The sequence below is a fragment of the Triticum dicoccoides genome, chromosome 3B (genome assembly GCF_002162155.2).
Source record: "Triticum dicoccoides isolate Atlit2015 ecotype Zavitan chromosome 3B, WEW_v2.0, whole genome shotgun sequence".
NCBI lineage: Eukaryota > Viridiplantae > Streptophyta > Magnoliopsida > Poales > Poaceae > Triticum > Triticum dicoccoides.
In genome coordinates this window covers 597,970,310-597,983,128 of record NC_041385.1, presented here as the reverse complement: position 1 = coordinate 597,983,128, position 12,819 = coordinate 597,970,310, and the positions used below count along the sequence as shown (strand labels likewise).

General features: G+C 45.9%; 2 protein-coding genes across 3 annotated transcripts; one reads left to right on the top strand and one right to left on the bottom strand.

Moving 5' to 3' along the window:
• Positions 1 to 768: 768 nt before the first annotated feature.
• Positions 769 to 4,116, bottom strand: LOC119277337. 2 transcript variants are annotated; one of them, XM_037558611.1, is made up of 4 exons: positions 3,611 to 4,116; positions 1,646 to 1,770; positions 1,303 to 1,548; positions 769 to 1,071 (listed from the first exon to the last, which is right to left on the bottom strand). In XM_037558611.1, exons 1-3 carry the CDS (start codon positions 3,960 to 3,962, stop codon positions 1,345 to 1,347), a joined length of 681 nt encoding a protein of 226 aa, XP_037414508.1. In that variant the 5' UTR covers positions 3,963 to 4,116; the 3' UTR covers positions 769 to 1,071; positions 1,303 to 1,344. The 2 variants fall into 2 exon arrangements, with proteins under 2 accessions (XP_037414508.1, XP_037414507.1); XM_037558610.1 differs by lacking the exon at positions 769 to 1,071 and having other exon boundaries at positions 1,079 to 1,548.
• Positions 4,117 to 4,253: 137 nt separating this feature from the next.
• On the top strand, positions 4,254 to 7,766 carry LOC119277336 (ribonuclease III domain-containing protein RNC1, chloroplastic). Its single transcript, XM_037558609.1, has 5 exons — positions 4,254 to 5,074; positions 6,167 to 6,371; positions 6,451 to 6,651; positions 6,858 to 6,944; positions 7,037 to 7,766. Exons 1-5 carry the CDS (start codon positions 4,302 to 4,304, stop codon positions 7,352 to 7,354), a joined length of 1,584 nt encoding a protein of 527 aa, XP_037414506.1. The 5' UTR covers positions 4,254 to 4,301; the 3' UTR covers positions 7,355 to 7,766.
• Positions 7,767 to 12,819: the final 5,053 nt, after the last annotated feature.

The following is a 12,819-nucleotide window of genomic DNA, read 5'->3' as shown; positions in this document are numbered from 1 at the left end:
AAGCGGACCTATCACATGTGAGGATTCCGGTGTGCGAGATATCTTGCTCTGTATTTGATCTTTTTCTCTCCATTTCATTGGCTTGCTTGTCTATTCCTCCACTAGACTACAAGCGTACTGGACCACCATCGTATTTGCATTTCTCTGAGGGTATAGAATTTGTGTTGCATTCTTCACACAGTTGATTTTCTAGCAGTTCGCCTCATACATATAAAACCGATTTTTTTTTTCTCAAAGGATAGAGGAGCACCACATGCCTAAATTCAAATAACCATCCTAGTACAGAAAATTTCCATAAATTCAAAATGAGAAATAGTACTAGGGCTGCCTGAGGACCATATGTTATTTTATTTTTGGATTAGGGGTACGACGTATGCATAGGAGGGGGAGGGTGAGGGGGGGGGGATAAAACGAGGCAACTCAACGTATGCATATTCTCCTCGCGACACTTGTCGAGCTGTGTGATATCACTATCTTTTTGGATGAAGTTGTATATCATCTGGGTTAAAATATCTCATCTCATCTTGCTGCATGTATCGTCAATGGATATCGCCACATGTCGTCAACAAATCCGTGGCACGCAAGAACCGTGTAGGAGAACGAACCCGACTTGCCCATCGATGATGTTGATGGCTAACAGTAGAGAAGAGAGCAGAGAGGTGTAAGCCAAAGCAATGCACAGGTCACAGACCAAGCTCGAGAGCACATCAACGTGTCCTGGATACGTGGCCCTGTTTCACCAAGTGAAGTATAGTGAAGAATCAGGAATGATTTTGCAATTCGTCCGCACAAAGAGGTATTTCTGATTTTGCAATTCGGCAATACAAGGAGGCATGAAACAGCCTCTGCAAATTACTACTCCCTCCGTCCGGAAATACTTGTCATCGAAATGGATAAAAGAGGATGCATCTAGACGTATTTTAGTTCTAGGTACGTCTCCTTTTATCCATTTTGATGACAAGTATTTTCAGACGGAGGGAGTACTCAACAGCACACAGCTCAGCAACTTGTCAATATAAAGAGGCATCTGTGATCTGTCAGTTAACAGCTCAGCACCTCGGCAGACGTATGCTGCACATACAGAGAAAGAAATTTTCCTGAGAATATTGAGGCAAAGAATGTAGGTCTGTTTCTAACTTGAACAAAGGGGTACATGACCAGTGACTATATGCAGAAGAGAAGAGAAAAAACAAATAGTAACAAGAATAACCCCTTGTCACCAAAAAAAGAAAAAGAAAAAACAGACAAAAGAATGAGGAGAGCCAACTGGAAGTGTCACCTCAACTATACACAAGCATCTACCTTAAAATCCTCACCGAGGTGAATTCTGAAGCAATGTGAACGTCAGAGATCTTTCCAGACCTTGTAGTCAGTATTTGAACTGTTGGGGTTTATTGGTGTATCTTGACATCCCAAGAAGAAGGTCGGTCGCACATCCATATTGATCAATGCGTGTGCAGTTGATCTTGCACTTGCGACGATGGCAACCTCGTCGGCAGCAATTATGGCTTCTCCGTATCCTTTATCTTTTACATCAGGATTTTCTAACTGTTGATCATGAAACAACAACCAATCAACAGTTCAACACTAGAATCATGTGATTATCAGGGACTGAATGAATGAATGAAGAAGAAAATATCATTACCCTGAATTTTGTTTTTGCGCCCCAGATGACAAATGTTTCATTGCATGTATGGTGACGATGGTTGCCACGCAAACCACCTGGCTGGATCAGTCCTACGTGTAGCGAAAGACAGACCAACGCCCCATCTGCCACAAATTGAACATTATATAATTAATCTCTAGTCGAGATACCTGAAAAAACAGCCTATGCTCTATTCACATCAGTCCTCCCTAAGCTGTAGAACAAAATTCAAGGCAATCACATCCAGGCAAATATACCATTCCACAAAAAAAAAAGTGTGGATTGATGTTTCTGTATTTACAACTTCTCATGTACATATTGTTCCAGAATAACCCCAAGAAAAAAAATGCTTGGAGTTCTGCAGCTACAAAGTGAAAGGTGATTGAAATTTCATTTGGGTGAAGAGAACTGGACGTGCTTCATAAAATGACAAGGTCCCATATGTTGTAGACTAGTAATCCGTGCTTAATTTTCACCTCAAATGTAGAAGACCTGTAGAGATTTTCAACGTCTACACAAATCTGTAGAACATCATCAATAGAGAGTAGAGACACTCATGGACTACAACATCTGAATAATACTATATTTTGAGCATGTCGACACAAATTTAGAGTCAAGTTGAACAAAACGAAGTTGCAACAAAACACTGCGATGAACAGCCTCAAGTTCAACATGGTAGCAACTGGACCATAGAGCAAATTTCTTCTGGCTACCAACCATACACTCAACAGAAGTCTCAAGTTCAACACAGTAGCAACCGGACCATAGAGCAAATTCCTTCTGGTTAGCAACCATACACTCAACAGAAGTCTCAAGTTCAACACAGTAGTAACTACTAAGTTTGAGACACTTATTTTGGGATGGAGGGAGTAGTAAGTAGTGGGAAAACAGTAGTGATGCATGTAAAGTCCTCTTGTTTCCTAGTAAGATGGGCATCTATTGATAGAACCAACAAAGGTAAATAAAGTACAAAAGAAGGGAAATATTTGTGTAGCAGAATATTCTCCAACTTGGTTAGCTAAAAATCAACGTTGCTACCCCTATGTTGCAAATGTTCTCTTTTGCTACCTTTTTCTCCTTTCGGCCGTAAGGATACATATCAGTATGATAAATAGGGACGAAAACAAATAAATAGATAGATGGAACTGACAATTCTGAATACAAGTCTTGTTCATTGGTTGCTTGTCAAAGAAAGCCACCCATCTATCTGTCTAATATGTGTAGATGGAAAGCAAGTGGAACGACCCAACCACCCAAACATCTCAGTGGTCACAGTTTGCTATTTGGGCCATATGTTAAGGGACGAACACAGAGGTACCTTGTATTGGACTCAAACAAACAAGGCTGTCAACGGAAGTGGTACATGCCCAGCTCAATACAGGTGCCTATACTGGTTCATATAGCAAACCCAGCTTAACAATCTCCAACAAAGACTGCAACTGAGGCAACAAGATTATTTTGTAAGGTGCAAGCCAAGTGCCGCTCCGGAAGGTGTTACAACAACGTGTTCATGCCGCACTTCCACCAGTGACTTGTTCAGAACATCACTTTGTTCCTATGTTTTTAAAGCGTCCCTAAGGCGACGCCTAGGCGACGCCTAGGCGTCGAAGCGCTCCCCCTCCGCTTTGGAAAATCGACCGCTTTGGGCGCCTAGGCGTCCAAAGCGCCCGCCTAGGCGTCGCCTAGGCGCCAAAGCGCCCCCCCTCCCTAAGGCGGTAAGGCGTCGCCTTAAAAACATAGCTTTGTTCTTCTTCTCACTATAAACTTTAGATTGAGCAAGAGTTGGAGTATCTACTACAAATATGAACTAGGCAGGCCTCACTTCTGCAATTGATGACACAGTCTAATCTACCATATCATCCCTGCCACATTCCAACTCTTTTATTAAAACAACTTATTGCAGCGAGCTAACAATAGAGAACACAACTGAAAACGTAGAATTCGCGAGGCAAAGGGGGAGCTCACCAGGGAGGCCGGCCTCGCGGGCTGCGGCGACAGGGTCGAGTAGCCATCCGCGTTCGTCGGCGGCGATGGGGGTGGGATGGAGGGCGGCGGGGTAGCGGACGAGGTTGGCCTGAGGGTCGTGGACGACGGTGGGACGCTGAAGGGAGGCGGAGGGGGTGGGTTGGTGGAAGTGGAGGGAGATCCAGGTGAGGAGGACGAAGAGGGAGAGCAGGAAGGGGAAGGACGCCGGGCGCTTCAGGAAGTGGAGGAGCGACGAGGGCAGCGAGGAGGACGAGGGCGCGGCGGCGGCGGCGGGGAATGGCGGGGTCTGGGTGTTGATTTGCAGCGCGATGGCCCTCCTCGGGTTCGCCATGGGCGGGCGGCGCGCAGGCCCGTGGTGAGCTGGTGGCGCCCCGACTGCCGGACTGCCGGCGAGGGATCGGCGGCGGAGACTTCACCTTTTCTCTCGAGACGGAGCCGGCGAACTGTCACTGCCTCACGTGGGTTGCCATGTCATTTCGAAGGCGGATAGAAGATATCCGAAGATATTTCCTCACATTCGGTCCGGATCCAGCAGATCTGAGCCATCCAACGCGAAACGGACGGCTCAAGATGGGTCATCTTCCTATCGTTCCACGCTTATCCTCTTCTTCCTTTCCTCCCCCTTCCTCCAGACCCCGACCCAAGCCCGCAAAACCCAGCGGCCACCACCATGGCACCGCCCGCCATGGCGTTCCAGGCGCTCACCTTCTCGCCCCTCCCCCTCCACCTCCACGCCACGCGGCGCCGGGTCCGCGTGCTCTCCGTGGCGGCCGACCAGACCCCTCCGCCCCCGCAGGCCTCCCCCTCCGAGCCGGCGAACAGCCCGAGCCGGCTCCTCCGGGAGCTCGCGCAGCGGAAGAAGGCCGTCTCGCCCAAGAAGAAGCACCCGCCGCGGCGGTTCATCCTCAAGCCGCCGCTCGACGACGAGCGCCTCACCCAGCGGTTCCTCAACAGCCCGCAGCTGTCGCTCAAGTCGCTCCCGCTGCTCTCCTCCTGCCTCCCCTCGTCGCCGCTCTCCGCCGCCGACCGCACCTGGATGGACGAGTACCTCCTCGAGGCCAAGCAGGCGCTCGGCTATCCGCTCGCCCCCTCCGAGACGCTCGGCGAGGGCGACGACTGCCCCGCGGTCCACTTCGACGTCCTCCTCTACCTCGCCTTCCAGCACCTGGACCCCTCCTCCGAGCGCACGCGGACGCGCCACGTGCGGAACGGCCACTCCAGGCTGTGGTTCCTGGGCCAGTTCGTGCTGGAGCTCGCCTTCTGCGAGTTCTTCCTGCAGAGGTACCCCAGGGAGTCCCCTGGCCCAATGCGGGAGCGGGTGTTCGCGCTCATCGGGAAGAAGATGCTGCCCAAATGGATCAAGGCGGCGAGCCTGCATAATTTGGTGTTTCCTTACGACGATTTGGATAAGATGATACGCAAGGACAGGGAACCGCCCACGAAGTAAGTCTTTGGTTACTGACTGGAAATGTGCCATTTGAATTGTAGTAGAGGTATAATTCTGGCCTGGGATCATGCATTAGGACAATGCGAGCAATCAGTCACCATTCTGTTCAGAGTGTAAGAGTGAAATCATCCATGGCACATTTGCAATTAGCATAGTATACATCTAGTTAGCACCTTATAAATTCAGTAACGAAGATAGCTGCCTACGAATTTAACACCTAAATGTGCCCACTAAGTAAGTCTTTGATTATTAACTGAAAATGTGCGACTTTGAATTGTAGAGATTAAATTCCAGTCTGGGTCATGCATTAGGATAATACAACCAATCAGTCACCAGTGTGTTCCGAGTGAAAAAATGGAATCGTCCATGGCACATTTGCAATTAACATGGTACATCTAGTTAGCATCAGTAATTACGATAGCTGGATACCTGTTTAATACCTAAATGTCAGCCTGTTGGTTAGATATCAATCAATGTTTTTTTGCATGAGCTTGATCTGCATTATGTACTTACTCTTCTGTGGTAGTTCCATTTTATGGAAATGTATGGGTGATTTGGTGCTAGGAGTAGTTTGGTAGGGTTCCATTTAACTATTCGTTATCTTCTTGACACATTCAACATATTTGGTAAACTTGCATGTGCTGGCATAACATCAATGGTAAAAGTAAATATTGTTAGCCTATTTGTGGCCACTCTTTAGTCCAATGTTATATGTATCAATGCATGTTTTGTGGCTTTCTCAGTGAAGTTGTATCCGTTGTTAGATGTTCTACAGCCTTGTTAATAGTCAAGTTGCCCCTACATAATCCTGTTAGATTTTGTACACTTGTACTGAATTGCATTCTTCAATCTCCTTTATTGTGTACTGCTGTGTGTCCCTTTTATGTGCTAGCTAACCTGCCGTGGAAATTTTCTTTGCATAAGAATATGGAGCACATAACCTAACTTCATAAATTCATGATAATACTAACTCATTTGGAGAGTTTTCTCTTGATTATTTGATTTGTTAGAGCTATTTGTACTGTTAACTGGCAATTTGGAATACATATATGAGATAGTCTTCATTAAACTTTATGTTTGTGCTTCAGGGCTGTGTTCTGGGCATTATTTGGAGCTATATATCTGTGCTTTGGAATGCCTGAAGTCTATCGTGTTCTCTTTGAGGCGTTCGGGATGGACCCTGAAGAAGAGAGCTGTCAGCCAAAACTGCGGCGTCAACTAGAAGACGTTGATTATGTTTCAGTGGAGTTTGAAAAGAGACAACTTGCATGGCAAGATGTTGCTGCCTACCGGGTATTGACCCTTCCTACCGTTTGTCCCAAATCTTCACTGTCGCTTCTTCTTACCTAGTTAACTGTTGCGTGCACTGCAGCCACCAGCGGATGCTCTTTTTGCTCATCCTAGGCTTTTCCGGGCATGTGTGCCACCAGGCATGCATCGTTTCAGAGGGAACATTTGGGATTTTGATAATAGACCCAAAGTCATGAACATCCTAGGATATCCCTTGCCGGCGAATGATAAAATTCCAGAAATTACAGAAGCAAGGAATATAGAACTTGGACTTGGCCTCCAGGTATTTTGACACCACTAGTCTTTTCTCATTACAGTCTTCCTTTCTAATGTTTACTTGTTTCTCTGCATGCAAAACATGTTTTGTGGTGCATTATTTGCTTGTCTTTTCATATCTGCCTCCTAGTTGTCCAGCAACTCAAACTGTTGATATATTTCATTATTGTCTGCACATAAATCAACATTATCTGTATTGGTTTTTTACTGCAGCTGTGCTTCATGCATCCCTCAAAGTACAAGTTTGAGCATCCAAGATTTTGTTTTGAGCGTCTGGAATATGTTGGCCAGAAGATTCAGGTTTGTTGCCTATCTTGTGACCTTTTTCAGCATCTGACCACTCTCCATTTGATCAATAGTCATACTCAAGGTCTGAACTTCCTTATGATCAGGATCTAGTATTGGCAGAAAGGCTGCTCATGAAGCATCTCGACGCGCCTGGCAGGTGGCTGTCAGAGAAGCATAGGAGGTTGCTGATGAACAAGTATTGCGGGCGGTACCTGCGGGACAAGCACCTTCACCACTACATTATATACGGGGAGACTGTACAGGACAGATTCGAACACAACCGCCGGCTGAGAAATCCTTCCACGACTGCCGTCCAGCAAGCGATACATGGGCTCTCGTACTGCGTCTACGGCAAACCTGATGTGCGGCGCTTGATGTTCGAGGTGTTTGACTTTGAGCAGGTCCAGCCGAAAGCTGTATGAGGAGGATATGCTCTGTGTCGGTTTGTGCTGAACTGATGACCGGCGAGATTGCCAGCGCTTGAAGGAAAAATGCAGCGTCATCAAAATCCTAGCGCGGATCAGATCGCGCTGTTTCGAAGCCTGAGCCCAAAGCCGGACGGTGGATTAAAGCAAGCACTGCCCGTCCAGCCTCTTCTGGACCCCCACAGCTCTTGTAACCTCTTGTCTTGCGTACTAGAGATAGGCAGCTGTATTAGAGATGACTAAAATTGAACGCCGTAGTTTTACAGTTTTGAGAGTTGACTGTAAATTCCAATTTGAGCAGAAACAAAAACAGCTGCTGCTGCAGCAGCAGGAAGATATAGAGTTATCCGTGAGAAACATGCTTTGTAATGTTGTAGCCGAAAATGTGAATGCAATGTCATTTGTCATATGGGTGCATAAGTTTATTTTTTTTTAACACAGTACAATCGAAGTCGCTCGCTGGGTGCATAAGTTTATCTTGTGGAACTTGTTTGCTGCTAGCTATCCTTATTCAAGCTCTGATTTTATTCGTGTCCACTCACCCATGGACATCATATAAGAGGCAATGTGGCGGGAGGGCAGTTTTGGCTCTGGGGTGCATATGCTCCCTAATGAACAGTAAATTCAAAATAAATAGTAAATGAAAATTAAAATTTCTAATTTTTTTGTAGATGCTTTTGTTAGTGTAACAAGCATGCTTAACATTTTTCATGCGAAACTTCATTGTTGAAAAAAATAAAAATAAGTATAACATTTGTCGTTTGACTTGGTTTTTTTTTGTGCAGATCAAAATACTTAACCTTTCCTCCCAAAAAATTGTAGGTAGCATTTTGGTGTGACAAAGAACACATCTATTTTTTCTACTATTTCTTTGACATTTGCAAAAAAAAAAATGGTGGGCAGGACCATATGCTCCGAAGAGCCGAATTGGATTTCCACAATGTGGCGTCTCTACAGTTTGATACTGGACCACAACTCAGCTTTATTTTATCTCGTTCACAGAAACGCTAATTCTTCTGGGCGAGATGAAAAATTGCTTCTTCTTTTTTTTAGAAAAAGATGAAAATTTTCTTTTTTTTCTTAGTCTAAACACACTTTAAAAAAAATGCTGATGCCATGCTTCGCAAATGGGATTGTTCACACCAGCAAATGTTCAGCCAGTTTTGAAAAAAGAATATTTAGTATCCTCTTATTTCAAGAATATTTTTGCTGCCGATCCTAGCCTTGACCCTAATCCTGTTCTGGACTTGGTTCATTCAGTTATATCAAGTGATGACAATGCAAAAACTTTGTATAGATTTCTCTGACCAGGAAATTTCAGATGCTCTATTCCAAATTAGCCCTTTAAAGGCTCTTGGGCCTGATGGTTTTCCTGCAAGATTTTTTCAACGAAATTGGGACACTCTGAAAGATGGAATTATCAGGGCAGTAAAAGAATTTTTCAGTGCAGATGAGATGCTTGATGGAGTTAATGAGACCTCTATTGTGCTTATCCCCAAAATCACGAATCCAAAAAAGGTCTTTGATTTCCGTCCTATTAGTCTCTGCAATGTTATTTACAAGGTGGTCTCTAAGTGCCATGTGAATAGATTACATCCTCTATTGGATGATATCATCTCCCCTGAGCAGAGTGCTTTTATTTCTGGCAGAATGATTACGGATAACGCCCTGGTTGCTTTTGAATGTACACATTACATTAAACAGGAAAAAGATCCATCAAAGAGTTTTTGTGCCTATAAAAGGCGTATGATAGGGTAGACTGGAACTTTTTGAAGCAAATGATGCAAAAGCTAGGGTTTGCACATCGATGGGTTGACTGGATTATGACTTGTGTCACGTCGGTGTGGTACTCTGTTAAATTAAATGGGACCCCCTGGATTCATTTGCACCATCGCGTGGGCTGCGGCAAGGTGATCCACTCTCCCCATTCTTTCTTTTGTTCGTTGTTGATGGTCTGTCTGCAATCCCGAGGAATAGGTGTCGGGGAACGTAGCATGCAATTTCAAAAAAAATCCTACGATCACGCATGATCTATCTAGGAGATGCATAGCAACGAGAGAGGGAGAGTGTGTCCACGTACCCTCTTAGATCGAAAGCGGAAGCGTTAGTTAACGCGGTTGATGTAGTCGAACGTCTTCACGATCCAACCGATCCAAGTACCGAACGTATGGCACCTCCATGTTCAGCACACGTTCAGCTCGATGACATCCCTCGAACTCTTGATCCAGTAGAGGGTCGAGGGAGAGTTCCGACAGCACGACAGCATGGTGACGGTGTTGATGATGTGATCCGCGCAGGGCTTCGCCTAAGCACTACGACGCTATGACCGGAGGAATAAACTATGGAAGGGGGCACCACACGCGGCTAAGAGAAATCTTGGTATGTCTTTGGGGTGCCCCCCGCCCCCGTATATAAAGGAGGAGAGGGGGAGGCCGGCCGGCCCCTGTAGGGCGCGCCAAGAGAGAGGAGTCCTACTAGGACTCCAAGTCCTAGTAGGATTCCCTTTGGTGGAAGGGGGAAGAAGGAAGGGGTAGGGAGCGGGAGAGGGAAAGGGGGGCCACGCCCCCTCCCCTAGTCCTATTCGGACTCCCCATGGGGGGGGGCACCCCCTTGTGGGTTGTCCTCTCTCTCCCCTATGGCCCATGATGGCCCATTGCTTCCCTGGGGGGGGGTCCACTAACCCCTTCGGCACTCCATTTTTTCCCGGTACCTCTCGGAACTCTTCCAGTGTCTAAATAACATCGTCCAATATATAATTCTTTATGTCTCAACCATTTTGAGACTCCTCGTCATGTCCGTGATCTCATCCGGGACTCCAAACAAATTTCGGTCATAAAAAGCACATAACTCTTAATACAAATCGTCATCAAACGTTAAGCGTGTGGACCCTACGGGTTCGAGAACTATGTAGACATGATCGAGACACATCTCCGATCAATAACCAATAGCGGAACATGGATGCTCATATTGGCTCCTACATATTCTACGAAGATCTTTATCGGTCAAACTGCAGAACAACATACATTGTTCCCTTTGTCATCGGTATGTCACTTGCCCGAGATTCGGTCGTCGGTATCATCATACCTAGTTCAATCTCGTTACCGGCAAGTATGTTTACTTGTTCCATAATGCTTCATCTCATAACTAACTCATTAGTCACATTGCTTGCAAGGCTTATTGAAAGTGCAACTATCCCTGGGTGGTTTTGGTAATTATTAACAACATATAGCTCATTGAACTAATGCTATTTCAAGATGAATATTTCAGGAAAGTTCAATGATTGGCATGACATGGATTAGGAATGTGGACCCCTCAAAATGCTAAGGACAAAGGATTGGCTCAAGCTCTAAAGCTCAAGACTCTACATTTTACTTTTAGTGATCCAAGATCACATTGAATCCATAGGAAAAGCCAATACTAAAAGGGGATGAGGTGTTGCTTAATGGCTTGCTTGCTCAATATGCTTAGTGATGTGCTCCAAAAACCCTCAACCACTTTCTCATATCCACATATGTCCCAAACTAAAAGTCAAACTCGGCCCCACCGATTTGGTCTATCCGGCGCCACCGAATTCATTTGACACAACCACTGCCAGAAACCCTAGTCACTTCGGTCTCACCGATAGGGATCTCGGTCTCACCGAGATGGGATTGAAAACTATATGTTTCCCTTTGTAACGTTTCGGTCTAACCGAGATGAGCGATCGGTCCCACTGAGTTTGCAATGCAAACTCTCTGTTTCCCCTTCGTAACGTTTCGGTCTAACCGAGATGAGCGATCGGTCCCACTGAGTTCGCAATGCAAACTCTCTGTTTCCCCTTCGTAACGTTTTGGTCTCACCGAGATGAGTGAATCGGTCCCGCCAAGTTTGCCTGACCAACTCTCTGGTTAGCTTAGTACCAAAGTCGGTCCCACCGAGTTTGTGTAATCGGTCTCACTGAGACTATGTTATGCCCTAACCCTAAAGAAATCGGTCCCACCGAGTTGACATGTCGGTCCCACCAAAATGCCTAATGGTCACATTATGAACTAAATCAGTCTGACTGAGTTTCATGATTCGGTCTCACCGAGTTTGGTAAATTGTGTGTAATGGTTAGTTTTTGTGTGGAGGCTATATATACCCCCTCCACCCTCTCTTCATTCGAGGAGAAAGCCATCAGAACGTGCCTACACTTCCAACATTCATTTTCTGAGAGAGAACCACCTACTCATGTGTTGAGGTCAAGATATTCCATTCCAACCACATAAATCTTGATCTCTAGCCTTCCCCAAGTTGCTTTCCACTCAAATCATCTTTCCACCTAATCCAATCCTATGAGAGAGAGTTGAGTGTTGTGGAGACTATCATTTGAAGCACAAGAGCAAGGAGTTCATCATCAGCACACCATCTATTACCTTTTGGAGGGTGGTGTCTCCTAGATTGGTTAGGTGTCACTTGGGAGCCTCCGCCAAGATTGTGGAGTTGAACCAAGGAGTTTGTACGGGCAAGGAGATCGCCTACTTCATGAAGATCTACCCTAGCGAGGCAAGTCCTTCGTGGGCGATGGCCATGGTGGAATAGACAAGGTTGCTTCTTCGTGGACCCTTCATGGGTGGAGCCCTCCGTGGACTCACGCAGCCGTTACCCTTCGTGGGTTGAAGTCTCCATCAACGTGGATGTACGATAGCACCACCTATCGAGACCACGCCAAAAATCTCCGTGTCTCCAATTGTGTTTGCTTACTCAAACTCCTCCCTTTCCCTTCATGTGCAATGTTTTACATTCCGCTATTATACTCTTAGAATTGCATGTGTAGGTTAATTGCTTGACTTGTGTAAAGTTGCTAAAATCTGCCAAGACTTAAAATTGGGGAAAGGCTAGGTTATTAATTGGCCAAGTAGTCTAATCACCCCTCCTCTAGACATACTTTCGATCCTACAAGTGGTATCCACTACAAAAAAAAGACACATCCATGACATTTTGGGCCGAACGAAAAAAATTACTGTCATACTTATGACACTTCTATGACGATAATTGTGACAAAACCCGGAATCATCATAGATGTGGTGGGCTCCTACTTCTATGACAAAAAATCATGACAGAAAATGGGGTTTTCGTCCTGGGCGGCCGGAGACGCAGCTGCATGACATTCTTTGGGCCGTCCATGACCGAAAAAGCCGTGGTAGAAGCGAGGGCGAGGAAAATTTCGGCGAGTTCCCGATTACGGTGGGTGGTCGAGGGCCGAGCGATGCGTGTTTATCTCGTACACGCACGCGTGTGTGTGCGAGGAGTTGGCTCTAACTAAACCCGAGCGAGGCGTTGGGCTCTAACTGAACCCGAGCAATTGCATTACAGGCTACGTGTTACTGAACCCGAGCGATCGAGCGATTCCTTTGCTACTGCTGCTAACTAAAGCCGATCGATGCTACCTCTGGACGAACAGTGAGCATTGCAGGGAGATTTGGATGAATAGTGAGCGTTGC

Bases quoted from the DNA above. Each gene is read 5' to 3' on its own strand.
- LOC119277337 (XM_037558611.1), bottom strand. From the start codon at position 3,962: ATGGCGAACCCGAGGAGGGCCATCGCGCTGCAAATCAACACCCAGACC. The intron at 1,771-3,610 runs GTGAGCTCCCCC...AATTTGTGGCAG, and splicing joins CCGCGAGGCCGGCCTCCCTG to ATGGGGCGTTGGTCTGTCTT. The intron at 1,549-1,645 runs GTAATGATATTT...CATGATCAACAG, and splicing joins GCGCAAAAACAAAATTCAGG to TTAGAAAATCCTGATGTAAA.
- LOC119277336 (XM_037558609.1), top strand. From the start codon at position 4,302: ATGGCACCGCCCGCCATGGCGTTCCAGGCGCTCACCTTCTCGCCCCTC. The intron at 5,075-6,166 runs GTAAGTCTTTGG...TTTGTGCTTCAG, and splicing joins GACAGGGAACCGCCCACGAA to GGCTGTGTTCTGGGCATTAT. The intron at 6,372-6,450 runs GTATTGACCCTT...CGTGCACTGCAG, and splicing joins AAGATGTTGCTGCCTACCGG to CCACCAGCGGATGCTCTTTT.